We start from the raw sequence: 27,711 nt of genomic DNA on the forward strand, positions 1-27,711 counted from the left end.
CATTATTTGTCATTATTAGTCATTTTGACATTTAAAATACCAGAATCTGTAAATAACTTTATATTTTTGACTGATGCCATTATGAAGTATTGAGTCATATGTTCTGATCAGTTACTCAGTACTTGAGTGTCATATTTTAAAAAATACGTGTTTACTTCTGAGTAATGTCTTTAACGGGATTTTTCTTTAATTTTTACTTGAGTAAAATATGTTTAAGTAGCGCTACTCTTAACTTGAGTACAATTTCTGTATACTCTCTTGTTGACTCTCTTGAACATTTCCAGTTCCCTTTGGTATTAGTAAAGTATTTTGGAGTTGAATTGTATCAGCTTAATATCAGATTAATAGACTGTACTTATCGTCCCAGGGAATAAATTAAACTTGACCACTTATTTTAAACATGCTCTGAATATTTTAAAAGGATTAGATTAGCAAGTTCAGCTAACGTCATTGTGTAGCAACCAGTTAAATAACCCAAACAAACAAGTCAGACAGAATTTAAATAGCCGACGTTTTCCGTTTTGTTCCACGAAACAGAAGAAATGTAGCAGTTTATACCCATATCTGTTAGCTGAGGAGCTAGCCCAGCTGGACTAGCCGTGACAGCAGCGGGTTGTTTTTCCAAACTTAAGCCGGACAGAGCTGGTTAACAAGCTGCCAACCAGAAGCTGCTGCTGCTCATTGTTACTGCGAGGCCCGAAACGTCTGCAGGGCTGCTAAACAGGCTAGCAGCTGCTAGCTAGCTCCGCTGCTCTGTTAGGGCATTTTATTTCACTAAAACATTGATCCTGGGCTTTTATATCCCACAAAGCAGCGGTCCTTACCTCTTTTTGTTTTGGATCCTGGGGATAGACGTCTGGAGGGCCGAGGCGGGGCCGCTTTAAAGGCCGGTGTTCGTAACTTAAGATCCCGAACGCAGCCATCATCCAGCGGCATCACAGCCAGGGCTTTCCACCTCCCCAGCAGCAGCAGCCTGAGCACCGGGCGACAACAAGCAAACGAGCTTCCGGGATGCTTTCAAACGCCAACTTCAAAATAATAGCACATAAACATGCACTTACTGCATGTTTATGTGCTATAAGTGCACACAAACATGCTCTTATAGACCAGTTATTTGCGTTATGTTAGACGCAAATAAATGCGTCTAGCGTAACGCAGTTATTTGCATTATGTTAGAGGCAAATAACTGCGTCTAACATAATGATATTTTCCAGATTTGTTTACGTCGATAGGCTATTAATCTGAGATTAAGTTGATACAGATTAATTAAAAAATACTTTAATTTTTTTTAATAATTTTTAAGTATTGATGGAAATTAAATGTTGAGTATACATAAATTGTACCCAAGTAAGAGTAGCACTACTTAAACACATTTTTACACAAGTAAAAGTAAAAATAAAAAAGTAGTCATTCAAGAAATTACTCAAGTAAGAGTAAACAAGGATTTCTTAAAAAAGCTACTCAAGTACTGTAACAAATTTTACTGATAACTTCAGACATCACAAAATAACAGATTCAGGTAGAAGGAACACTTCACAAAAATTAACATTTTAAAACATAAAACTTACTAAACAAAGTACATAGAGTACAGTAGGTATGGATACAGGATGTAGTCCTTCCAGAGAAAACATACTGCTTACTGTATCTTCTTGACCTGTAAATGGCAAAATACTCAGCAGATATATAAAAAAATAGAAGAACAACAATATTTGTAAACAAACAAGAGGTCCCACCTGTTTGTGTCTGCTTCTGGTGAATTTTTGGTTTAATCAAGTTAGTTATTTGCTTAGTGAAGTTACTCAGAGGTTAGGCTGTCCAGAAGGTTTACTCAAGTAAGTTTAGAGATGCTTCATATATTAACCAACAAAAAGCAATGTATAAATTAAGGAAATGCAAGAAGAATATTGTTTGGTTTTCAAAATATGCAAAAATGTGCATTCATCCTTCTCCCAACGCCCCTAAATACAACCCAGTGCACCCACTTGCCTTCAGAAAACATCTCATTAGCAAATAAAGTGCATATGTGTCTCATTAAATTCTATTCTAAATGTAGGTGTTCTGTGAAGGCACTGTATAGATTTGTTAGAGAAATCTAGTGAACAAACAGCACCATCAGGATCAAGGAACAGCAGACTGGTCAGGGATAGAGCTGTGGGCACTTTATTCCTGAGCAGAATCGGATTATAAAACAATATGCTTCTCCTTTGAACACATCATGGATCAGCCCTCAATCCATCATCTGTAAAAGCAAAGAGCACCTTAACTGCAAACCAACAAGATAAGACATTGCTCCCTGGAAGAAACTGACAAGCTGACCAAATAGATCAGTAATCAGAGAAGTGGCCTAGAGGCCCATAGCAATCCAGGAGGAGAGAGAAGAAAGTCTTTTGACAGGATCATTATTGGTTATGCATTCTACCAATAAAAACACAGTATGAGGAAAGCTGTTGTTGAAGGAAGGAACTACAAAAGTCTCATTTTGTCACAAGCCACAGTGATTTGTGGAGCACATGATTCATAATTCTCTTCCACCCAGTTTGTGGATGTCTGCAGGCGATCCAGAATTACCTTTGGCTTCTTGGCTGCTTCTTTGATTGATGCTGGTCATGTTTTGGTAGGTTTGCAACAATTTTTCCATTTTCAGATGACAGACTAGTAGTTAGTGTTCTTATGATTAAGAACTGCGATTTTGTTTTATAACCTTTTTTTGCAACAATTTGTTCCCTGCCTTGTCTGCTGCTTCTTGGTCTTCATGTTGATGTTTGTTCACGCAAGTTCTCCAACAAATCTTTGAAGCCTTTACAGAACTGATGTAAATTACACACAAATGGACTCCATTTACTAATAAGGCACCACTGGATTTCATTTATTTCAGAAAGCTTTTGAAAACTATGGTTTTGTTTTCCTTTCACTTCATAATTGCACTCCATTTTGTGTTTATCTATCTTGAGTTATCAGATAAAATCTTAAATCAAATGTATTGAATTGTGGTTGTAATTTCACAAAATGCAAAAAGAAAAACGTATCCGGTGAATGAATACTCATATATTTATGCAGTATATTTATGCACCGAACAGTTACATTGTTTTTTCCAAATTTTGTAGTTTAAAATTTTGTTGTTTATATCTTATCCTTCATAAAGTTTAACTCCAATGTATTTCTGTTTGCTCTAAACCTTTGACTATCTGCAAGAGGGAAAATGAGAAAGGAAATGCAAATTCAGTTATGTAAAATGTGTAAAAACTATTCCCGTTGTAGGACACGAACAGAAACTATAAGGGGAACATGTTGTCTTTAGAGAGCCCACTTACACTGTTGCGAGTGATTCCAGTTTTTATAACCAGTGTAGTTACAGGGAATCCCACGTTTATCCCTTACTGCACTGTGGAGAAGCCATAAAAAACGTTCCCTTGTGTGTATTCTGTGAAACATTTAGAGGACCTTCAGGCAAATTTGCCAAGGTTCCTGAAAGATAATTTTTAAAAACCCTGAAACACCCAGAGGGAATTGTTCAAGGATTGGCCTCAAAAAGGAATCTTTCCTGAAGGGTACAAGAAGGTTTGAAGATTATTCAGAGTAACAGAAGAAACTCTGGGTCCCCAGTTCTGGTGTTATTTTGCTTTAAATGTTTACAAATCAGTGTGGTTATTCCAAAGAGAATTATATTTAGTCACAGTGGATGATTCTTGGTGACAGCTTGGTCTGTTTCCACCCTCTTCAGCTTTGAGTAAGCCTGAACTGTTTAACAAGATGTAAGCTGTGGACAGTCCCAGTAAAACCACAGCAGTTTCTCTGGAAACTGCATTGTGTTTCTGATTTGCACCTGATGTCTTGAACATCTGCAGCAGTTTCACTTACGACACAAAGAAGAGACTTTCGCATGTAAAATATGGCAGGAGATTAGAAATAAAGTTCAAAAACGTACTTTTACCTAAGGCAAATGTACTTTTTTCATGTCATTTTTTGCTGTCATCAGTAAGGCTTCAGTGTGCTGCACTTTGTCTTTTAAATACACACAGGAAAGCAAGAGTACCTCTTTTCTATACATTTTCCACTTCACTGGTTCTGTTTGCTTGTGTTGATTTTTATCACATAACTGATCCCTACAACATGGAGGCTCCTATCACCTTGTTTATTCTTCAAGCCTTACGTGCTCAGGCTGCCAGATTACATAAAGTGCTTTACAAAACCATTGACTCCTCTTTAATGCAACCGCAGAGTTTCATGTATTTTTTATGGTTTTATGCAAAGGACTGACAGAAAGTATTGCTTGGTGCTGAGATCCAAAACTTCTTTTTTAAAAAGAGAATAAACATCTCAGAGGTTAAGCATGAGGTCTAGGCAGGCACACAGGTACCAACGCTTTCAAGGCATGGCAATTATAAAACTTATCATGTAGATTACAACACAACAAACAGAACATGTAAATGTTCCTGTTTTATAGAGTTTTTATTATTTTTAAATCATATTTTTCCATCATCTTCTGTTTCACTTAAAGCTGTTGCTGAACTGCAGAGTTCCTTCAGTGATAGACTGCTGCATCCTAAGTGCAAAAATTAGTCTTAGAGGAGATCCTTCCTCCCAGCAGCTGTCAGACTGCAACCATCACTGCTCCCAACAAAACCAATATGTAGTTTAAAGAACATTTCTGCTATTATTGTACTCCTGTATTTCTGCATCGATAAACTGTATTGTAAATTGTAAATAGTCTGTCATTTTCGATATTCAATACACATGCACAATATGAACATTGTTGGAAAAGTGATCTGACTCAGTTGCACGTCCAACGGATCACAAGTCCGATATTTTTATTTCTAACAAATGCACAGTATTTTCAGTATGTTATTGTTATTACTATTATCATTGATATTGCTTTTGATATTATGTTTCAAACGTTATGTGAACCTTTATATCTGATGATGCTGTAACACCAGAAGTTCCCCTTTGCAGGACAATAAAGGCAGTTTCAGTTTTATTCTTATATCGACAGGTTAGTTCAGCAACATTTGTTTTTAAATGCACCATGCAAATGAACCCTACATGACTTGTGTTCACATTTCCTGCTTTTGCTTGCAATGCCAGGAATAGGTGGTTCACTAAACAATGAATTAAATGATCTGTGAGGTTAAAGAGCTTCAGGAAATTCTGGATTTTGACCATTTTCTAAACCTATTCAAAAGCCACTGATGCTTTAAATCACAATGTTGGAAGTTTTCTGCTGCAGGAAAGGACTTCCAGTCAGACAGGTCATGCAGTGCAGATGTTATTACTCCTGGTGTTGATCTCAAGGGCTGAACAAGTGGATTTCTTGGTTTAGCGGTACTGAGGAGGGTGTGAGCAGATCCTTGTCAGTCAGAGTCTCCTGGAGATAAGGGTTTTGCACTGTTAGACTTGATTGCTACAAGTTTCTGATCGTGTTGCTCTTGTTAGTGTTAGCTCTACCCTTGCACTCAGACTGTGAAGTTTCTGTTTATTCCTTCAGTTATCTTCCTCGTTAAAAGGTGGTGTCTGAGTGTAGGTTACCTATTGAGATGAATGTCAGCTCTTCACGCATTTATCTTTTCTTACCCACAGGTACAACCGTATCATATCATTAAACAAAACAATAAAAAAATCACAATAAAATCACAAAAAGCCAATGTATTTACTGTATAATTGTGAAGGGGAAAGAAAATGATACATGGTCTCCTTTTTTCATCCATCCATCCATCCATGTTCTTCCGCTTATCCGGGGTCGGGTCGCGGGGGCAGCAGCTTCAGAAGGGAGGCCCAGACTTCCCTCTCCCCAGCCACTTCTTCCAGCTCCTCCGGGGAAACCCCAAGGCGTTCCCAGGCCAGCTGAGAGACATAGTCCCTCCAGCATGTCCTGGGTCTTCCCCGGGGCCTCCTCCCGGTGGGACGTGCCCGGAACACCTCACCAGGGAGGCGTCCAGGAGGCATCCTGACCAGATGCCCAAGCCACCTCAACTGGCTCCTCTCGACGTGGAGGAGCAGCGGCTCTACTCTGAGTCCCTCCCGGATGATCGAGCTTCTCACCCTATCTCGAAGGGAGAGCCCAGCCACCCTGCGGAGGAAACCCATTTCGGCCGCTTGTATCCGTGATCTCGTCCTTTCGGTCATGACCCAAAGCTCATGACCATAGATGAGGGTAGGAACGTAGATTGACCTGTAAATCGAGAGCTTCGCTTTTTGACTCAGCTCTCTCTTCACCACGACAGACCGGTACAGTGCCCGCTTCACAGCAGAAGCTGCTCCCAACCTGTCGATCTCCCGCTCCCTTCTTCCCTCATTCGTGAACAAGATCCCCAGATACTTAAACTCCTCCACTTGAGGCAGGACAGGACGACCCCCCTGACCCAGAGAAGGTACTCTACCCTTTTCCGGCTCAAGACCATGGCCTCGGATTTGGAGGCACTGAGCCGCTTCACACTCGGCCGCGAATCGCTCCAGCAAGAGCTGCAGATCACGTTCTGATGAAGCCAACAGGATCACATCATCCGCAAAAAGCAGAGATGCAATCCTAAGGCCACCAAAACGGATACCCTCAACACCTCGGCTGCGCCTAGAAATTCTGTCCATGAAAGTAATGAACAGAATCGGTGACAAAGGACAGCCTTGGCGGAGTCCAACTCTCACCGGAAATGGGCCCGACTTACTGCCGGCAATGCAGACCAGACTCCGACACCAGTCATACAGGGACCTGACAACCTGTATCAAAGGGCCTGGTACCCCATACTCCCGTAGAATCCCCCACAAATCCCCCCTAGGGACACAGTCGAATGCCTTCTCCAAGTCCACAAAACACATGTAGACTGGTTGGGGAACTCCCATGCACCCTCCAGAACCCTGCTGAGGGTGTAGAGCTGGTCCAGTGTTCCACAACCAGGATGAAAGCCACACTCCTCTTCCTGAATCTGAGGTTCAACTATCCGACAGACCCTCCTCTCCAGGATCCCTGAATAGACCTTACCAGGGAGGTTTAAGAGTGTGACCCCCCTGTAATTGGAGCACACCCTCCGGTCCCCCTTTTTGAACAGGGGGACCACCACCCCAGTCTGCCAATCCAGGGGAACTGCCCCCAATGTCCATGCGATATTGCAGTCGCGTGAGCCAACACAACCCTACAACATCCAGAGCCTTAGCTCCGTATCACAGAGGACTCTGCCAGATGTTCCCAGCAGACCCTCACTACACGTTTGGGCCTGCCAGGTCTAACCGGCTTCCTCCCCCACCACCGGAGCCAACTCACCACCAGGTAGTGGTCAGTGGACAGTGGACAGCTCCGCACCTCTCTTCAAAATGTTTTTGTACAGACATTAAATTACACCCAAGATTATCATACTGTAAAAAAAAACAAAAAACAAAAAAAAAAAAACAGTGGACACTCATTTATGTAAACATTTTATTTAAAAAAGCATTATATTAAAAATCTGACATTTAACAAAATTATTGCAGCATTACAATCTCAAGTGTATAAAGGCAATCTTGAAAAAGTATTATTGCACTTTTCCTGATTGTTCAGCACATACTCTACTATAAGGCAAATGTCTAAAATCCTCCGGCTTGTGAAAACATTACGTACGATACCTCCAGCCTACAACAAACGCAATAAAAAGGTGCAGATTTTAAACTCCAGCATTTGGAAACATTAGCTCAGTTCAAATCACAGTACTGTACATGAAAGTAGTCATAAAAAGCATGCCGACATGGCTGACTCCTTCATAAAACCTGAAAGTGTTAACAGCACAAGGCTAAAAAAAACAAACAAAAAACTAAAATTACACCAAAAAAGATTCCTATTTTTATCAAACAGTACCTGATGGGAATGAAAAACAGGTGATTTTCGCTGAAACATGGTCTTAAATATTTAACAAACTAATACATTCCTGGAAAACATACGGATGAAACATGAGATATTACTTTTTTCTCTGGTTAATGTGTACATTCCTGCTCTCTGAGGTTTGAGTAACAAAACAAAACAGTAAAACTCTGATTAACCGACCTCCAAAGAAAAAGGAAGCACCACATCAAACATAAAGTGCTATTGTCTGAGTTAATTATTTGGCCTTGACAGCAACAAACAGCCAGAGTTAGCTGAATCCTAATTTGTATACTGATACTTGATGAGCTTAAGGTTTAAATATAGTCCTTGGGTCTTTAATGTGGCAAATAACAGACAGTGTTACTCAGAGAGCTGATATCAACCCATTATTTTCCTTCACATTATGATTGTGTGTGTGTGTGCATTTGCCATGTAAATGATGTATTTGCATATATTTTCAGGATCACGGCTGCCGTCTTCAGAGTGTATTTTATTTTATCTGCTTTGGCTGCTTTCTGACGCCTCTATCATGGCTCGAAATCTTGAGTTTTCATTTGCGAGCAAGGCTGCCGGCGAGTCGAACTCCAGAATCTGTGGGCAGGGAACAGATAAGACACGATCAGTGTCAGTGAATTACATCTAGACTCACTCGGTATTGAAACCTTGTAAGAAGTGGAGTAATAAAAAGAATGAATATGTTGAAATTATTCCTTGGTTTTGTTGAATTTCTTTTAGTGTATATAACATATTTTTGGATTTTCCTTTGAGACTCAGACAGGGAGAGTTGATACAGCTCAGTTTCTAATAATGATTTTCTGGACAAAGGTTTGCATGCACACATCATCATCGGCAGGAGTCCCTGACAATTTGGGGCTTTTAATTGCTTGAACTATTTTTTAATATGAGTATTATAAACAAGAACTCTGTGAATATAAAATATATCCATTGTATTTTATTTTATTCAATTCAGCTCAAATGTACTTAATATTTATTCCAAGGGGAAGTTAAATGTAACTCATATTATCCAAGTATCAAAGAGTTGTGGATGGTGATGTTGTGGCATCACCATCCACAACTCTGGCAGCAGAATCTTTGGTAGCAGTCAGTGTTGCAATAAATCTGAAAAGGCCTCTTACTGAACATTGTTTTTGTATGACAGTCTTATGACTATCATGACATGCTAATAGCTCAAAATCCATGCCGGGCAGTAGCATGGCCTAGATGACTCTATGAGTTGTTGGAAAGCTCAGCTGATCGCCTCATTTATTTTTGCTGCTCCTCTTTAAAGAGTGACTAAACTCCCAAAGAATTTTTTTGCAAATACAGTCTAAATTGGTTCTTAAGGTTTCTATCTGTATGTTTCTGTGAAAATTTCGACTAGTTAATCATTAAAAGCTGTCTAGAAACAGTAAAATATCAAAAACATATTCTAGGTTGTACCAAAAATTATGTTCTCAATAAACCAGTAATCACATTTGGACGTTTCATGTTCTCTAAACGCTTCACAGGTTGTTTTCAAGCAGAAAAAGAAACAACTTTCTACGCATCAGGTCTAAGCCACAGCGCTGCTTCAGTTTGTAAATGCGCTTCGCTTTTCTACCCACCTGGCCGCTGTCCAGGACCATGACCCTGTTGCAGCTCAGCACTGTGTTGAGACGATGTGCAATGATGAGAGTTGTGCAGCTGTTGAACGCGGTGCGAATCGTCTCCTGGATCAGACGATCTGTCTCCGTGTCGATGGCCGCCGTAGCCTCGTCCAGAATAAGAATCTGAAAACAGTTTCAGAGCGAGAGAGAAACAATGAAAGCTGCAGCTTTAAACAGCTATTCGTCACCTGTGCCTTTATACATTGATAATGATGCAGTTAAGGTGGCCAACACTAGGTGGCACTGGTAACCCATTGAAAACGAAAGGAGGCTCTTATTTTCTCATTAACTGAACCTGAGGAGATATTTGCTCATCCAGAGAAAAAGTTGAGGATGTAAATAAAAGATGGCAGCACAATGCAATCGGCACCTTGCTGTTCCTCAGGAGGGCCCTGGCTACACAGAGGAGCTGCCGTTCTCCCACCGAGAAGTTCTCCCCGTTCTCCGTCACCTCCGAGTGGAGGGAATGAGGCAGCTGGCAGACCTGTGGAGGGTCACACAGCAGCCAAACTGTGAGGACAGGCTTTGCGTGCAATCTGCAACCTGTTGATCAAATAACTTACCATTTCTTTAATGTGGGTTTTCTCAAGAGCTTCCCAGATCTGCTCGTCAGTGTATTGATCCCACGGGTCTAAATTGCTCCTGGGGGGGGGAGAGAAATCATAACAGAGATGAAATAACTTCACATTAATGCATCAAATTCTTTCAGGAAACCTTTCGGTATCTAAAATTGACATTACAAGTAAACAGAAAGATGTTTACGCATAATAATGATCCTGCATTTTGTATATAAAGGAGATCGAAGTTTATTGCTTCCTGTTTGCAAAGGCATTTTTAAGTGACATGAATCTCCACCCAGTTTATCAGCTTAATTGGATTCTCTTTGCACCAGTTTTAATGAATATTTTTCTAAGTTGCCGCTGACATACATTTTACAGTGTAATTATCCACAGGCTGTAAATTCTGAAGCGTTAGGAGGCCTATAAACAACAGCAAGCAGATCTTATGTCTGCCATTACCTGAAATAGTTTTTACTCCTCCCATCTGCCCTCCCAAATGTTTACTCAGCCAGAAACATACAAACACGCTGCAAGTTTCTGTTCTTGCGTTGCTCTTTCCTCTCTGGTTAAACTGCCGTTTTAACCAATTTTCAGCTTAAAGGTCAGACTCTGCAAGTATTACAAATGATCAATCATGTTTATATACTGCATATTGAGGTGCTTCTCAATAAATTAGAATCATTTTTAAAATGCAATTTATTTCAGTAAATCAACTTGGGATGTGAGACGCATATTTTATAAATGGTTTCATTACATTCAGAGTAAAATATGTCAAGCACTTATTTCTGTTTGTTTTGATTGTTTTCACTTCAAGGCAAATAATAAATAAATTAGTTCCTGAAAAATGTTAGTCATGTTAAAGTCTAGAGTGGCGATGGTCATCTCTGGTCCTCACTTTGTCCTGCATGTTTTAGTTGCTTCCCTGCTGCAACACATGACTTTAATTAGTGGTGACTAACAGGCATCTGCAGCACTTGAGGAGATGATGCAATCATTAAAATCTAATGTACGGGAGCACAGACGCACCAAAAACAATGCTACAAAATTTGTAAATAAACATGTTTTTTTTTTTCCTCACTTTTATTTAATATTCAATTATTATTACATACTAGAATAAATGCTGCTTTCTTTTTCTAGCAGGCCTTGAATTCTTAGGATTTTCTGCAGTAATGTCCTCCACTTCAATCTTTTTCTGTCAGAAACTTTCCTATTTTGCACTTGCTACACTAGCTTGAGAAGCAAAGTTTCTTGATAAATTTGACTGACAGCCAATCAGAAAGATGAGCACAGGAAATAACATTTCATTAAAAGTTATGGGCAACATGTGAAAAGCTCCGCCTTTCTGGTTGACTTAAAATTAATACAGTTTAGGGATGATGTGTAGATTAATTTTGGATGAACCGAATAATTATTTGATAGCACACTCCAGCCTCCTGAGGAGTTGTGGGTAAAACGTTCTTACGAACAAAGGTTGTTTTTTTCTTTTTTACCAGAATATATATATTTTTTGTACAGTTTTGGTTTAATTATAAATCTGCGGATGTTGTTCCTTCAGCAATTGACATTTTTTTGAGTCTGTATGCGCCAGCTAAGAATTAATCGATTACTAAATTAATTGACTATTAATTCAATAACAGACTCATCACAATTAATCTGATTCATCGCTTCAGACGTAATCGGAAGTAATTGTTTTTTTGTAGGGTATTTTTGATCAAAACCCATTTTACATGCCAGAACGGAGCAGGAGTCCCACCCACTGGTGATAAAGTAATAGTAACTGGATTACCTGACGGTCCCAATAAAGAGTACTGGCTCCTGGGGAATGATGGCCAGCTTGCTCCGCAGGTCATCCAGGCCAATCTGTGCAATATCGATCCCATCAATGACTATGGAGCCTGCGCTGAGCTCCACGAGCCTGAACAAAGCCACAGCCAGAGAGGACTTCCCTGCAAACACACACACGAAAAAAGATGCTATGCCGACAAATGTGGACATGTTGAAACAGAGACAGTAAACGTGAGCTGGAAACGCTGCTGGCCGAGGAACAAAGAAGGGGTCAGCTGTACCTGATCCTGTGCGGCCTACGATGCCGACGGTCTCTTCGGGGAGAACGGTAAACGACAGGCTCTTAAGTACCAGTGGCAGATGATCCCGATAGCGCATGTCCACGTCCTGGAAGCTGATCTTTCCCTGCTGAGGCCAGGAGGGGGCAGGAGCGGCTGCCTCAGGACTCTGTCTGGGCGCCTCACTGTCAAGACTCTGAGATAAGGAGAGGCGATGGTATCTGCTATGAATCACTGAGTTCCTGAAGAGGAGCGGGGCCCCCCACTGATCTGTACTGATTTTTGCTCTATAAGCTTTTTTCCCCCCCTTTGCACTAAAGGGGAAGAAGTTGTGGTTTGCGTGACAAGCTCTGTCATGTGCTACGGAGTGTGTGCAGATCACATGCACACAACACAAAAACATGGACAAAACTCGGCAGCTGCCCTGATAAAATCTGCTACGTCATTCTGGTTACCTGCTGTCAGCGCTGGACGATAAATCGATTTCATCGATTAACCAAGTTTTTGGTTTCTGAAGATATAACTTTTGGAAAACGTGGATTTTTTTTTCACCAATGTACTCCTTTGTCCATAGTTCAGAGTCATGTCAGTTCATTTGGACTTTGAATTCAACTCAACTCTGCGACAAAGTCTTAGAGCCAGGCTAAGATTTTTTTATTTTTTATTTTTATTGCAAGGCTAAAGTCATAATAGTAGAAGAATGCAGTCGTAATATTTGGGGAAAAAAGTTGTAATTTTTTAAGAAATCCAACATGGAAAATAAAACATTAAAATGTAAAATGTTGAATTATACTTTGGTATGAGTTTTATAGATAATATTTCATATTTTAAAATATCAGCACCAAATTATTATTATTATTATTATTATTATATTAGTATTATTATTTAAAACAACAGATCCTAATAACTCTAGAAGCATTTTTATAATTGAAAAGCTTCTAAGATGTTTTTCTGGTAAAACTGCGTCTTTTTTCTGCTACTATTATGATTACATTCTTGTCATGAAGCAAAAATTTTTGTAGATTGGCCCTGTAAGTTATGTAGTAGAACTTCCAGAAAGGATGATTAAAATAAAAGCCACTTTTTGAAAATATTTTCTGTCATTTGTAATTTCCGTTTTCATAAAAGAAATCAAGCAAAGAGATTCTATTTTTAAGCCATATCGCCCAGCCCTCCCTGCTGCCATCCCGCAGACCAAAGCTCCTTTACCTTGATGTAATGATTTATCCTTTCAACCGATGTGAAGCGAGCTTCGGTCTCGGACAGCAGCCGCACGGTGAACTGAAACAGGCCGGTCAGCTGGAGGTGAAACACAAACAGGGAGTGAAAAGGTTAATAATTATCACTGTCACACCAATTACCTTAAAGCTCTGCCTGCTTAGGCAGCAGAGATTCGCTGGCATGCCTCCTTCACAGCCTCGCTAATTGATCTCAATTATCTGCAGTGATCGTGTTGATTAGAACATGCGATAAAATGCTGCAAAATAAAACTTAAACCAGCTCCTCCACACACACACACACACGCACACACACGCACATATATAAAGAAATTCATGCCTATAGCAAACCTCTGTGTCTTATTTTGGTATTTTATGTCATACGTAAATGTAGCTCGACTTGTAAATTAAGAGCTACACCTTTCAAAAAGACTTTATGTCACTTTCCGACAGGATAACGACGATAAACACAGCGTCATGGATGTTTTAGATCAAAGTATACTCACGGTTTAAAGTCCAGACCTAAATCCAACTAAGAATCTGTGATAAGAATCTAAAGCTGATATTCAGAGACATCCTCCTTCTGAAGAATGGAGCTTGAGCTAGTTGGCAAAGAAAAATGCTTAAAATTTTCATTTTCTAGATGTATAAAGCTGATAAAAACACCCTAAAAAAAGATCTGCAGCTGCAATTGTAGCACAGGACTTTTTGCAGGTCTCACCAACTCAAATTTAAGACTTTTGAAGACCATTATGACAAAATGTTTATAAGCTTGGAAAACTATGAAGGAAGTCATGCTGCTTCTTATGAGATTCCCTACAGCTACATCTTCCAGCCAACCGGCGATAAATTGCTCTTAGCCATGATAGATGAAAAAAAGCTAGCTAGCATGGGTATACTAGCAGCTAGTTAGCGGTTGCATCAACCACCTCGAGTCACAGAATGGTAACTTTTGTCTGACCTTATAATGAATTGGATATCAACACTTTACACTTGAGTGGGTGAATGCAAATGCACAACACACTTACAGTTTTTATATGTAAAATGTCGAAAAAACATTTATGAGTTTCCTTCTTCAAATCTTATCAAAAAAAGATCAATTTAAAGTTTGTGGTTGCAAAAATGTTGAATTTCTGTCATCTAATAGATACTTTTGCAAGGCCCTGCTGACACATTTGAGGCTTATGTTTCTCCATATTTGTTCACCGACCTGCACTACATAGGAGATAGCCAGGCCTGCGTAGGCTGGAGGTATCTGATTCTGCATGAAGACAATCAGAAGTGCCACAGCAGTGATAAGGCTGATGCTGATGAGGTCCAGGCGAACAGCCAGCCAGCGCATAGCACAGCTAAAGAGGTAGTTGGTGGCCTGGTTGGTGTCCAGCAGCTCCTGGTATCTGAAGAGAGCGAAAAAAAAAAGACAGTGATTGTAAATCTATTTCAGCAAGCATGGCTCTGCACTGCAGTGCTTGCTGAGGGCAAAGCGTCTGTCATGCGGTTTAATATATTTATAGGGAGAAGAGCAAAGAGAAACTACACGAGGAGATAACGTGAACTTAAAGTTTAATGACGTCTGTCGAGGACAAATAGCCTTGACTTCACCTGTCGAGGAAGCTGCGCCCTCTTCCGTATGCATGTATGGTGGAAAGTCCCTGCAGGCTGCTGGTTATATGAGAGGTGAACGGTGACTGGCTGATGTTCTCCAGGCGCTTCAGCTCGCGAATGAAAACTCTGAGAACAGACAAGGACGCTGTTTTAATTTCAACTTGAAACAAACTAATCAGTTTTTGGTAAAGCACGTAGCTGAAATCATGCTGATTAAAACTCCGGAGGAGCATGAAATCGTTATTCCGCTTGGATTTGTTTCCCTGAATTCCCATGAAAATTCACTTCGGTCATCATCATTCCGAAAACACACCAGAACCGCTGCTATCGTTTGGAGGGAAAACATCTGATTAATGTGTAAATAATTGGATTAAAGCTTTAAACTTTCTCAAACTTGAATGCAATTTATTTGCATTTTAAGTGACAAAGTAACACAAAGAAGCACGAAAACAGCTAAAAGAAAATAGAGCGTTGTTATTGAATTTTGAGAGTTTTTTTTGCCAGGAAATAATCTGTTAGAGGAAACAGATCTTATAAACACTCCAACTTTTATATTAGTTGGAGAATTGATATCCAGGTTTTAGCACAGATTTTCTCTGGACTTGGACTAGGCCATTTCAAAACATGAATATGCTTTGATCTAAACGATTCCACCATAGCTCTGGCTGGATATTTAAGGTTTAGGGTCCAGCTGTAAGGTGAACCTCTTGTCCAGGATAACGCTTTTGTAGCATGTAGCACATTTTCTTCCCCAATATTGACTTCCATTCATCTTTCCATCAACTTTGACCATCATTTCTCCCAGTGCCGACTGACGAAAGGACAGCAAGAGGGATTGTTCCAACTCATACGGTTTAAAAGACAATTATCCCTGATACAGAACAACTCTGTGTAAACTTCTGAATTTAAATACAGTTACAAAAGAATATCTCCAAAACATACAGGTTTTCTTGCATTTAGCAAATAGAAATAATTTTGATATTTCTAACTCGTCTTAAACAAGAGAAGTTTGGCTTCGTTTAACTTCAGACAGTGGGAAAAAAGTATTTTTATTCAGTGTATGTAAATATTTACTTCTTTGTGTGGTTCCATACTGTGGTTTTAATGTAGGACAAGGAAGGTCCTACACTAAAACCCAATAAAATTTGTAGTGGGAATGTGAAAAGGGTTAAAAATACCCTAAAAAATAAGAAGGGTGAATCATGGAAACCAAAGCGCAGAGGGAAGCTTGAAACCTGAATGAAACATGAAGCTTTGCGACGGTGAGTCAAACCACTTTAAAAACTAATGCATGATTCATTTCCATTGAACTGGTATGGGAAGTTTTCTAAAAACCCCAAAAGGCGCGTTGTCATATTAACACAGAAATGCAGCTGAGGAGGGAGGCGAAGGAAAACTGGTGAATAAAGGAGAGGAAAATGCTTAAGCTCTAATGATGCTGCAGCAGACAGGTAATGATGAGACGCGACGCGTCCCACAACACAGCATTTGTGTTCCTGATTGGTTCTTTCTCGCCGCTGACGATTGCGAGGTACGCAAAGGTGCGGCACGCTCTTTGTAGACGAGAGAGTTTTTGACGCAGAAGTGCGGGGAGAAGAGGCTTACTGACAAATGTAGAGTTCTGTCTACTACTTTTGGCTGCCAAGACAGAAAAGGAGAGTTTGGGAATTACAAGTCTCGCATGAATCATTTGGCTTCCTCATAAAAGCTTCTGAGGAGACGAGGAAAGAACATGACACTTGCTCCCTTCCAGGCAGCCACGCACACAAACGTGTTTATGCCCTGGGCAGTCTAACTTCAGAAATCCCAGAAATAAAGCATTTTTTTTAAAAGTGGGTAATTTCAATGGGAGATCCACTTTTACGTAACAGCCATCTATATCCTGCCTGGGATGTGGCGACTGGGTAAGATGGTCCATTTTCAACGGCGCTGCCGAGGGTTATCGCTACTTTCTATTGACTGCCGGGAATCAGCTCAAGTCTGCTGTTTATTACAGCTTATATTTAATTCCTCTTGCATTTTACACCAATTAAGTGTCTCCAAATGAAGATGTTTTTTAATTAAAGTGATTTCTGAAGAGGCCAGCTGGAGTCAGACCTGATTAAAGAAATACTAAAGTTCAGGTATTAAATGAAACATATGGAAAGAAGAGAAGATGCAGTGCCTTATAGTTGTTTTCATTTTTGCCAGCTGAAACCAGAAGTTTACATACACAGAATAAAAAGACACACACACACACACATTTTTTCCTCACTATTTGAAGTTAAATCTGACCAAACTTCATGTGAAAAATAAAACATATATCTCTCAGTTATGGCAAAATGTTTGCGTTTTAAATGTTTTTCTGTCCCTCACAGTGTAACCACTGCCATCAGCTTCATGTGGAATAAAAGAAAAACACTCAGCTGCCAGTGGGGAAAATTCCCAGACAACCGGAGAGATGAGAGTCTGACCTGGAGATACGATTGATGACACAGAGGAAGGCACTCAGGGGTAAGATGGAGATCAAGAACCAGGGGAAGACCATGCCCACCATCCCCAGGCAGAACAGCACCAGAGTCAGGTTCTGCAGCAGCATTTCGGCTTGCAAGGTCAGACGCACATCCACTGTGAAGATGAGAAAGGAACCACATCAGAGGCCCAGTGTGGTGCCAGATGTTTAGAGGCATTCTGTGCAACTGAAGACCAGTTTGGTTCTTAGTCATGAACATGTTTTGAGGCACTTTGACCAGGATTAACAAAGTTAAGTCATGGGAAAAGGAAAGCTCCTCTGTTAAATAATGCATGATTTGTGTTTATAAGAGCTTTTTAAAAAATTTTCAGGCAGTTATAGGTCTCTTGAAAATGACTTTATGTTTTCTTACGTGCCATGTAGTCTGAATACATTCATTAAATTTGACTGAAAAACGTTTAGAATCAATTTAAGCAGCAACAGAAGCAGCTTCAGTAAAGTTATTGTTTTCTTCATGGCAGTAGTCGTCAGATTGTTGTAGATTAATTTTGCCGCCATTTTTTCTTTTTACCATTGCACCAGTTGATAAAATTATGTGGACATTGTTGATGCAGTTTTCTCTTAAATGGCCGTCACATATATTTGTTTGTGCTGAGGTGTGAACTTTAACAGGACCATTATAATACTTTTATTCTTTTTCTTTTCCAGTCATTCTGCTTACGAGTCAGCTGGCAAGCCCAGATCATCGTCCCTCCACCAATGTGCTTGACTGATGACATGAAGGGTTTGTCCAAATCTGTTGGGTTCTATAACCAAACATGGCATTTTACAGTCTTTTTGGAGAATGAACTTCAATATTTAACATGCCAGCTGAGGGTTACAGAGTCTGAGACTAACACTTTTGGAGTTTCCTTCTAGTTTTCCAACTTCATTTTGCTCAGAAATGACCAAATGTTCATCTCAGACTTTGTAGGCCTCAGCTGATATGTTAAATATCGAAGTTCATTCTCTAAATAAAATGCCACGTTTGTCCCAGGTTGATGCTGATGCCTTCGCTCCTTTGGCATTCTGTCAAATACACAACTGGATGTTCTAGACTTGCATGCTGACAAAAGTCCTGCTTTTTCCAGTAGTGGACAGACTGGTGTTGACCATTTAATCAAATGCATTTGCTCTACACATTTAAGTATACTGATGTTTAAATATGGGTGGAAAAGTTGCTGGCGACGATCAAGCAACCTGACTAAAACTAAAAAAGTTAGACTTTCCAAATATTTTTTACTAAAAGATGCCCTTGGAGTTCCAGTGTTAAAAGGTCTGCATTTGCACTTTTACGGAATTTTACATGAAGCCAAAATGCTCTTATATATAAACTTTTTCAATAAAAAAGTGAAAGAATGAAGTGGGTTTTGAACAAAAGTCAAAAATGCAAACAAAAAAAACTTGACGCACAAAGAAAAGACAAGTGGAGTGGATAACAGAGAGCAACTCGCAAGGGAAACACACTCTGCCAAATCACACTGTGTCTCTGCACAACACCTTGTCAACCACGGTGACTTCGCTGACTGAGAGCCCTCCTGGGGGAGAGGATCTCAGTCAAGGCAAATCAAACCTCACCCTCGTCCATGTCCCTGGAGAAGCGGGTCAGGATGCGACCCAGAGGCGTCGTGTCGAAGAACCGCATCGGACTGAGAAGGAGGCTTTGGAACAGCTTGTCATGGAGAGCAGAGGCGGCCTTCACGGTGCACTGTCAACGCAGACGACAAATCATGTTTGAACATGAGAACCTGACATGTAAACAAACAACTTGAACAAGCAGACGGCAGCAATCATAGGCTGAGGAGGGTCAGGGGAGAATCACTCAGCGATCGAGTCGCTCAATCCATCGGCAGCCACATGTTACCAACACCAGCACTCCATATGCTGAGCATGTGTGAGGAGCTGGGTGGCTGTTTTCCTTCGGCTGTCAAATCCCAATTCATAATGAGTTTCTGGGAGGCCTACATAAAGGTTGCGACCCAGTTCGCAAAAGACATTTCACCGATTGGACAGAAATTACATGTGGCAGCAAAGAACAAATTAATTCTATTAATGGAATATTTAACACTCACAAAGATCTCATCGCAGCTAGAGGTAAAAAAAGATCATCCATCTTTGAAAAATTAGCAATTTCAAGTGGCACACATTCACGTCGGGGGGGACTAACCTCCACGATGTCGTGTCAGAACGGGTTAGCGTGAAAAAGCGGACGTGCACCCGAGGGGGGCGCTGACATAAGCACAAACTCTTTTGTTGATTTCTGGTTTTTTTAATTCAATCCCAGACAGACACGCACTGCCTTCGCAAAGCTGTGAAAAGCAGCAGCGGACAAATGCTAAATGGATTTGGCCTGCAGCTACTTTCCATTACGGCGCTGCACCCATGCGAGCGTGAAAAATCACAATTACAAGAGGAGCATTAAACTGTAAAACACTAATAACTTGAAGATTTTAAATTAAAGTTCATCTTTGGTGTTTAAAAAGAAAGAGAATGATTTAAAGATGCTTACCTTGATAAACACCAACCCCCTCACAGTCTTCAGAAATAGCGCTGCTCCCATGGAGGCGACGTAAACAGTGGAGTAATACTGAATATGGGGGTTGAGCCTCATGCTGTTGCTCTCCGTCGTTTCATTTGCAGAGATTAATGATGTGTTCTGAGGGCAGATGGAGCAACAAATTACAAACACAGAAAGAAAAAAGGAAAATTCCCCATTTGGCTCCCTAATGAAATTGAGAAAAGCACAGTTTGGCTTTCAAAAAAGAACATCAAATCCAGCCGGCCTGGTGACGTTCACTATTCGGAGCACATCCCTTCCGCGGCGTCGACTCCTTGCTTTGCTGCACATCTGTTTCTCGACTGCTTGTGCTTGTTTTTAATTAAGTTTACCGAGGTGCCGTTACTTTTTTAATCACGCGGATTCAGATTACTTCTCAGTCTGTTGCCGCAACTCACTGAAGCAAAGTAGTTAGTTTTCCTCTGGGAGCCAAAACGCACGCTAAAGAGAGGTGTCCACAATCCCTCTGCAAAAGTATTCCCACCCCTTAAACCAGCAGAGGCCAAGTTCAGTCCTGCAGATCAACTATCCCTTCTCTATTATGAAGGGATAACTCTCTATAACTATTCCCTTCTCAAACACACCTGTGTGTGATTGGCTCGTCAAAGAGAGTTGCAGGTTAATATCTCTTGGTTAAACATTTGTTATGACACAAACACAAACTTCAATGTATTTTAATGTGATTTGTTTGTGACACAGCAATGCAAAGCTGAGCGAACTCTAAAAAGTGTGGGCTACATTTTTATTCAGTGCCTTTTACTGCAATACCCCTGGAAAGATGCAGTGAAATCAATTAACCAATTAATTTTATTATGAAAATTTGTTATTATCTATTGTTGTCTTGATCAACTTTAATCAATGCTGTTAAACATCAAAACAGAACTGACATTATCGGGAGCTTGCCTCGACGTCACTTTGTATGAGCATTAAGGCGTCCCAAAATTCAAGGATTACTCAAACATGCATGAATGAGCCAAAACACTCCAGGAATGTTTTTGATGAGAAAATAAATTATAACATATACGGGATATAAAACAAAATTTTTGTTCTATGAAAAGCGGCCTCCTAACTTACCCCGCTGCCCTGCCTGATCCAGTGGCTCAGCCACCAGTTGCTAAAGGCTATGCTGCCGGTTGTGGACAGGAAGAAGACGATGTTGATGATAAAGACCAGTGGCCCTCCTGCAGCTTTAATGTATGCCCAATAAACCGACCAGGCGACTGCACCAGAGCCTTTTTCTTCTGCTTTCATCAGGCGCTCTGAAACAAAAGACCAAGAATAAAAGAATTATTAATATCAACATTCAGCTTTAACCTCAGATGTAACAGGAATAGACAGCGTCTTTCACCTCCGCTCTTGCTTTCCACCTTTGGCTCAACCGTGGCAACTTCAGCAACGCCGTCAGCTGTTTTCACTTCTTCCGTCCTCAGTTTGTTCTTTAAGTTCTCTTTCACAACATTCTGGAAGACAAATATGAAAATAAAAGCTCAGATTTGAAAAAAAAAACAACAAAAAAACAACAGAAAAAAAAACAATCAGCTTAGTGCCATAATACCACCCTGAATTTAAACAGAGATATAAGTGACACGGTCGTTTTGCAGCTCACCAGTGAAACGATTCAACATAAATAATAAAAGACCTTGTATACATTAACATTTCTCTGCTGTCGGGCCCGACTATCTGTACTCATGCATTATTCAGCTTGTAATGTTTTGTATTGATGTGCATCGAGGGGCAAAGATCCTTTATTCAAAGGAGCAGGCTCTGTCCCGCGCGTGGCCCTGGCCTTACCTCCTGTTGCATGCTGTTGAATAAGGTAGCGTAGTCACGCTCTTTACTCATTAGCTGCGCATGGCTGCCGTGCTCAACAATTTGCCCGTCCTTCATCAGGATGACATCATCACATTCGGGCAGATACTGAGAAAGAAAGAAACAAAAAGGTAAAAGGGTTGCAGCTGTTGTTTATAGACATGTAAAACAGACATAAAAACGGGAAGACTTAAAATCAAATGGTTCATGGTCGTTTTAGTATGATTGGAAAAACGGGTTGTAAAAGAACATTTCAAAGCCACTGGGCCAGACTTTTCTGTAAAATCAATGGCGCTGACTTTAGATGCCATTCATCTTATAAAAGAACAACAAGTCATGGTCAGTTTTTCTATTTCTCTAGCTGTTTTGTTATAAGTCGATATTTAATCAAGACAAAATCTGCCCATCGAAAAACAGACTTTGCCGCACACATACAACTGATGACATCACGTAAGGCCCAAACTGATCAGAGTTATTTTGACACAGATCGTTTTTGTTTCCTGTAAGTGTTTAATTGAATTAAACACTTAGTTTTATTCTGCAGGATTGCTGCAAAATGCATGTGAGAACACTTATAGAATTTGGCAGCAATGATAAATAAATAATTGCTGTAAAATAAAAGAAATACATTCATTTCATTAATGAAATAATCAAATATAAGTAAATAAGCTAAAATGTAGCATTATGTAAAATATGTTTATGCACATAGATACAAAGTTAATAAAATGCTGAAATAATGAAATGTTAAATTTCATATTTTCTGGATGACAGTCCACTCGGATATTATTTAAACTGTCAGGTAGACTAAAAATGAGCCAAATCCTATCAGACTCCAGTCATGCACCTGGAGTCCAGCCTTTACCTTCACCATCATTTCAGTAAATGCCGGAGGAAGGAGAAGGAGGAGAAAGAAAAAAAAAAACCTCGCTTGGCAGCCAGAAAGAGAGACTTCTGGCAAAAGCTAAGGTAATAAAGGTTCAGACTGCCACTGTTCTGGCAAATCACATAACTAAAAATGGAGAATAGGATATCAGTTGTGTAGCGGATATGGACGTAGATCTCAGACTTTTCTCTAAGTGTAATGGAAGTCTGTACTATATCACAAATATGCACTGAGGTTGACAGATGGTTCTGACCTGCAGCTGGTGTGTTACAAACAGAACCGTTTTCCCTTTGGCCGCCCTGCGAATGGCCCTGCTGAAGATGTGTGACCCCACGCAGGCATCGACTGCACTGAGTGGGTCGTCCAGGAGGAGTACGGGTCTCTCACTGTAGAGAGCACGAGCCAGGCTCAACCTCTGACGCTGCCCACCACTCAGGTTAGCGCCTTGTTCTCCAATCTGCATGACAAGTATCAAACTAAGCAGCCTGTGATATTTAGTGAATAAAATACTAGGCGTCCCGTAAGAGAGAAAACACACAAACCTCAGTCATATCTCCATATGGAAGCTCAGCGAGATCTGGGAGAAGACAGCATGCTTCCAGCACGGCATTGTATCTGAAGTGGAAACAAATGCAAAATCCTTCAGATGCCACAAATTTAATCTTAAGATTTGTTTTACTGTAACTCAAAATGAGATTTTTACCTGACCGAGTCAAACTCATTTCCAAACAAGATGTTCTCCTTTAGAGACTCGTTGAGGATCCAGGCATGCTGGGAAACGTAAGCGAAGCCACCACTTGCGGCAACTCTACCTTCTACCAGAGTCATCTGTTGTACAAAATTAGAAAAATAGAAGCAATGAAAACACTAAATGTTACATTTTCAGCTTTTTCTGGGATTACTGTGTTTAATTAAACGAAGCCACTGAATCAAACCTGTCCAAGTAAAGCCGACAGTAGTGAGCTCTTCCCACTTCCGACACTTCCACAGATTCCAACCAGGGATCCCTTCGATTAGAAAACTTAAGATTAGGGTTTGTTGAGCTGCTGCAAAACTCTACAAACACCCTAGGCTTATTTGTGGAGTTACCGTTTTGACTTGCAGGTTAATGCGGTGCAGGGTCTTGTGCAGCGGCGGCCGTATGCTCTGGGTGGAGGAGATGGTGCTTTGCGGGCTCTCCTGCTCCATGTTTGTGAGGAGACTTTGCGCATTGGGAGCATCTTGACTTGCCTTGGTGTTGTCTGTGGAAATGTAGAGGCTGAGCTTCTCCCTGCGCAGCACTCGCTGTATCCCACTGCGCTTCTTGGGAGGCGGATTTGGCTTTTTAACAGGGGGCCGTGCCTTCTCCCAGGCCAGAGTGGCGTCCACAAACTCCACTGCGTTGTTTGGATCCTCCGTTTTGGCTAAAATCATCTCTCTGTCCTCCATCATGAAGAGCCTCTGTGAGGTTAAACAAAACTAGAATTTATCGCATGGTTGGCTTAAAGTTTTTTTCACATGAGATTTATCATTATTTCTGTTACATAATGATGGACTTGCACCGCACTGGTGACTGCATTACAGAGCCTAATGCTTTTAAGTAGAATCTGGCCTGTCATTAAGCTCTTCAGTACTTTATAATTCATGCTTTGGAGTGAATTTAGAAAGGAGCTTGGACCCTCTGATGCATCTTTGGCAGAAATGTCTGCTTACTTAACCCCAGCTGGCTCTGGGAAACCTCTCTCACCAACATGTGACTTTCACCGTGTGTTGGGAAACATGATATCAAAGCATCAGTATGGGGGTCAGGCGGAAAGGTCTGTAGCAACAAGATCACCTTTTCATTTGTTCTAGGTAGAGGCCACTTGCCGATTCTCACACAGTACCAACATTCTACGTTTAATTTAGATTTTCAACCCCCAAAAAAGGCTTTTACATTTTTAGATGTACCACGACATTTTAAAATGCTTTGCAAAATTAGCCACGTTGTTTGAACATTTCCCCATTTAACCAACTTTGGTGTGTTTTATAGGGCTTTAATGTGACAGATTGACAAAATAGTGGATATTTGTAAAGTAAATCAAAAGTTAAACAAGGATTTCTTTTTTTTTTTTATAAAAATCTGTCAAGAAAAAACAGTGGTATGTTTCAGTGCTTCACCACGGGGATGTTTGTGGTAAACTGGAAACATGACTACTTATGGGTTTCTTTTAACAATACCACTCTCATATAAAGACCTGATTTGTAGGGTCTGTAGTTAGTAAGCCATGTGTTCTCCATCTCTGAAATCAACTGTAAGGTCCAGATAGAGAACAGACAATCGGAAATTAGTCATCCTGAATCCCTGATCCACCTGCGGAGCTGGATGACACAATGTAACACAGGGATATAATACACAATATTATTACCACAGGCTTCTGTGGTTAGTGCAGCAAGAGCAGGCACACCGCTTCAATTACTAGAGTCCATCTGATTAGAAAAAGTTTGCTTGGCAGAACAGGATGCAGATAAAAACACGTTGCAGATGGCACACGACTGTGCTGGCATTAAAAGCATTGCATAGATTTGAAAAGGTCCCCCACACTTCTTACGCAATTCTTAAGTGAATATTTTATATCTGGAATCAAATAAAATGCTGTGTAAGCATTTTTTTTGGAGAATCAAATCATGTTTGGTCCTCCAACAGAATCCTATCCTGTCCTGTCAACAGATTCTCCCACCTGAGCTGTGTCTGTATCTTAACTCTGATTTAAACTTCTCCATCACGTTGTCTCAGATCTGTCTGGTGTGCTCCATTAGTTGTGCTTGATTTTATTTAGATGAAAGATTAGTCTACCACAAAAATCCCCATGTACAGGCATCGTATATTTTCTGTAGACGTTTCCGTCTTTCTCACCTGAAATCTACTGACTGCGACAGCCCCCTCCGACAGGGATCTCACAGCCAGAGGTGTGACTTTCAGGGCAAAGGTCATGGAGTTGAAAACAGCAACTACAGTGAAAGCCTTATGAATAACAGAAAAAAACAAAAACAAAAAAAAAATGTGACTTGCAGGATGTTTTTCTCAGTTATGACTTTAAAACAAACACAACAAAGCAATTTGAATGGATTCATTAGGCAAGTGACAGAGATGTTGTTTAAAAACAATTAAAAAAACAAACGACGTGCAAAGCTGACAATGTACAGTTATGTTCATGACGTGGCATGAATACCTCAGCGGCAGTGAGGTCATAGCCCAAGGCCATATGCAGGGTGAAAGTGCACACACTCGCTATCACGACGACTATTGGAGCCACTCCGACTGTGAGACTCTGGACGACCCCGGCTCTCTCCAGTATCCCCCTCTCTTCTGACCGCACCTCTGTGGGACAGACATGAAAAAGAGAGATGACTAAGAGGACAGGGAAAAACAAAGTAAAGTAGGAGTTGAGTGACTCCCAAAGGGTCCACCAATGAGCATTTAATCAACAGCACCCCTAGAGTCACTAACCAGCACAACATGCATGGAAAAACAGATCCAAGAGGGACTACAAGAACCTCTCTCTTGCAGGAGCTTAAAAACCTGCTGAGGCTTGATAACGCTCCGGGCCTGAAGCCCAAAAACTGACCCCTTCCTCCATGCTTGTATCTACTCAATGCATACGCTGGCTGCTTTGTTACCCGGGCGCACTGGGCGCCAACGCAGGAACAAAAAGCTTCAGCATCTTAGGCTCCAGCAGTACAGTGTGTGAAATATGAGAATTCCCTCCTCTGAGTCCTCCCGGAACGTCTTATTCCCCGTTTGGATTCCCTTTAGATGAATTTCTGTGTGAGCAGCAGAGAATGAGTCACACACCCAGGCCAAACACCCTGATCATCCATGTAATGCTGATACTAATTGAAAGGAATGGCTCTGTAACCCGTAAGGCTCATAGGTAATTAAACTGAACACCAATTATTTATCACTGTAATAGGTCATCACAGAACAGCAGTAAAACTGAGCCCCACTTGATTAATTTGGAGAACGATTAAAAAGGGAGGAAAAGATCCTTATCTGTAAACATATCACGACATGGAGAGAAAGGCTGCGCAAAATTGTTTAAACACAACCTCTCGGATGTTTTCTTTAGACCAAACTCGATTTCCGATTTTAACCTTTTTTTTTTTTCTCACTTTGTCCTTAAAGGTGCTCTACTGTGCTTCCTTGAACAGGTTAGGATAGATTTATGGGCTATTCAGAACATGTTTATTACATGTTTTTTGAACAAAATTATTCTTAAATAAAGACATTTTAGTCTGCTCTTTGAGTTCCTTTCAGAATGAGCCATTTTAGGGCCTCTTGTCATTTTAAACCCAAATAAGCTGCTGTTGGCCACGCCTCCCACTCAACATTTACACTCGCATGTGAAAATGGGTAGAAACATATGCACAATTGTACAACCGTACTTCTCTGGAAAGAAGAACTGGAGTCTCCTGCACAATCAACAATAATTTAGCAAGTGGTTTCTGAATGGTAAATCAACAACCAAACGTTTATCTTTCAATCAGCCATTATACAGAACATACAGCCATAAAACCAGCTGACCAAATGTGCTGGAGGTCCCCTTGTGTTGCTAGGTGACAGCCAGGGCTTGGATGCGGTTGCTAGGTAGCAGCTCAGTGTGACTCGTTAGTTGGGAAGTTTATGAAATGGCTCATTTTTCAGACACTAAAAAATGGCTGGGTGGTTTTCTTCATGCGTTCAAGATGTTTTTAGAAGCCATGGGACCCAAACTGAAGTATAAAAATATGCAAAAAAGAGATTTTGTTTGTGACAGATGATAAAAACTGGTTCAATCATTATTCCTGTGAGTTGACTTGAATTCAAAGCTGAAATAAAAAGAATCAGCAAAGCACACTTGTCAAAGAAAGAGGGTAATGCTAAAATCAGTCTGAACTATGGAAAAACCAGAAGTGCATTAGTGAAAAAAAAAAAAAAAAAAAAACAATCCAGATTTTCCAAACATTAGCACCTACATAGAGGTAGAAAACATTGAGAAGCACTTAAAGGAAAACAGATTTGGGGTGATGGAGTAATCTCCTGTCATTTGCATGTGACTG

The 27,711-nt window shown here is 40.5% G+C and overlaps 2 protein-coding genes and 1 long non-coding RNA gene across 5 annotated transcripts in view; 1 reads left to right on the top strand and 2 right to left on the bottom strand.

Moving 5' to 3' along the window:
- The window catches only part of med12 (mediator complex subunit 12), a 29,775-nt gene extending 28,778 nt beyond the window's left edge, over positions 1 to 997 (bottom strand). For 2 of the 3 annotated variants that reach the window (XM_016681709.1, XM_016681707.1), the window contains exon 1: positions 825 to 996. In XM_016681709.1, coding sequence (XP_016537195.1) covers positions 825 to 926 — 102 coding nt within the window. In that variant the 5' untranslated portion in view covers positions 927 to 996. Of the gene's footprint in view, positions 1 to 824 lie in introns of all 3 variants that reach the window. The other variant, XM_016681708.1, reaches the window with a different exon arrangement.
- Positions 998 to 6,594: 5,597 nt separating this feature from the next.
- On the top strand, positions 6,595 to 22,660 carry LOC107838654 (uncharacterized). Its single transcript, XR_001664731.1, has 3 exons — positions 6,595 to 6,977; positions 11,603 to 11,605; positions 22,650 to 22,660. It is a non-coding gene; the product is annotated as an uncharacterized LOC107838654 (long non-coding RNA).
- LOC103151729 (multidrug resistance-associated protein 5) overlaps positions 7,393 to 27,711 on the bottom strand; it is a 37,613-nt gene continuing 17,294 nt past the window's right edge. The window contains exons 8-29 of the mRNA XM_007571926.2: positions 25,845 to 25,993; positions 25,529 to 25,636; positions 23,743 to 24,093; positions 23,589 to 23,660; positions 23,357 to 23,481; positions 23,196 to 23,268; positions 22,907 to 23,110; positions 21,753 to 21,878; positions 21,310 to 21,421; positions 21,036 to 21,220; positions 19,914 to 20,060; positions 18,983 to 19,112; positions 17,367 to 17,520; positions 14,911 to 15,039; positions 14,519 to 14,705; positions 13,301 to 13,390; positions 12,095 to 12,287; positions 11,815 to 11,974; positions 10,032 to 10,110; positions 9,839 to 9,952; positions 9,427 to 9,591; positions 7,393 to 8,413 (exon numbers count right to left, since the gene is read on the bottom strand). Coding sequence (XP_007571988.1) covers positions 8,318 to 8,413; positions 9,427 to 9,591; positions 9,839 to 9,952; positions 10,032 to 10,110; positions 11,815 to 11,974; positions 12,095 to 12,287; positions 13,301 to 13,390; positions 14,519 to 14,705; positions 14,911 to 15,039; positions 17,367 to 17,520; positions 18,983 to 19,112; positions 19,914 to 20,060; positions 21,036 to 21,220; positions 21,310 to 21,421; positions 21,753 to 21,878; positions 22,907 to 23,110; positions 23,196 to 23,268; positions 23,357 to 23,481; positions 23,589 to 23,660; positions 23,743 to 24,093; positions 25,529 to 25,636; positions 25,845 to 25,993 — 3,149 coding nt within the window. The 3' untranslated portion in view covers positions 7,393 to 8,317. The remainder of the gene's footprint in view (positions 8,414 to 9,426; positions 9,592 to 9,838; positions 9,953 to 10,031; positions 10,111 to 11,814; positions 11,975 to 12,094; positions 12,288 to 13,300; positions 13,391 to 14,518; positions 14,706 to 14,910; positions 15,040 to 17,366; positions 17,521 to 18,982; positions 19,113 to 19,913; positions 20,061 to 21,035; positions 21,221 to 21,309; positions 21,422 to 21,752; positions 21,879 to 22,906; positions 23,111 to 23,195; positions 23,269 to 23,356; positions 23,482 to 23,588; positions 23,661 to 23,742; positions 24,094 to 25,528; positions 25,637 to 25,844; positions 25,994 to 27,711) is intronic.

This window comes from Poecilia formosa, unplaced genomic scaffold (genome assembly GCF_000485575.1).
Source record: "Poecilia formosa unplaced genomic scaffold, Poecilia_formosa-5.1.2 Scaffold290, whole genome shotgun sequence".
Lineage (NCBI taxonomy): Eukaryota > Metazoa > Chordata > Actinopteri > Cyprinodontiformes > Poeciliidae > Poecilia > Poecilia formosa.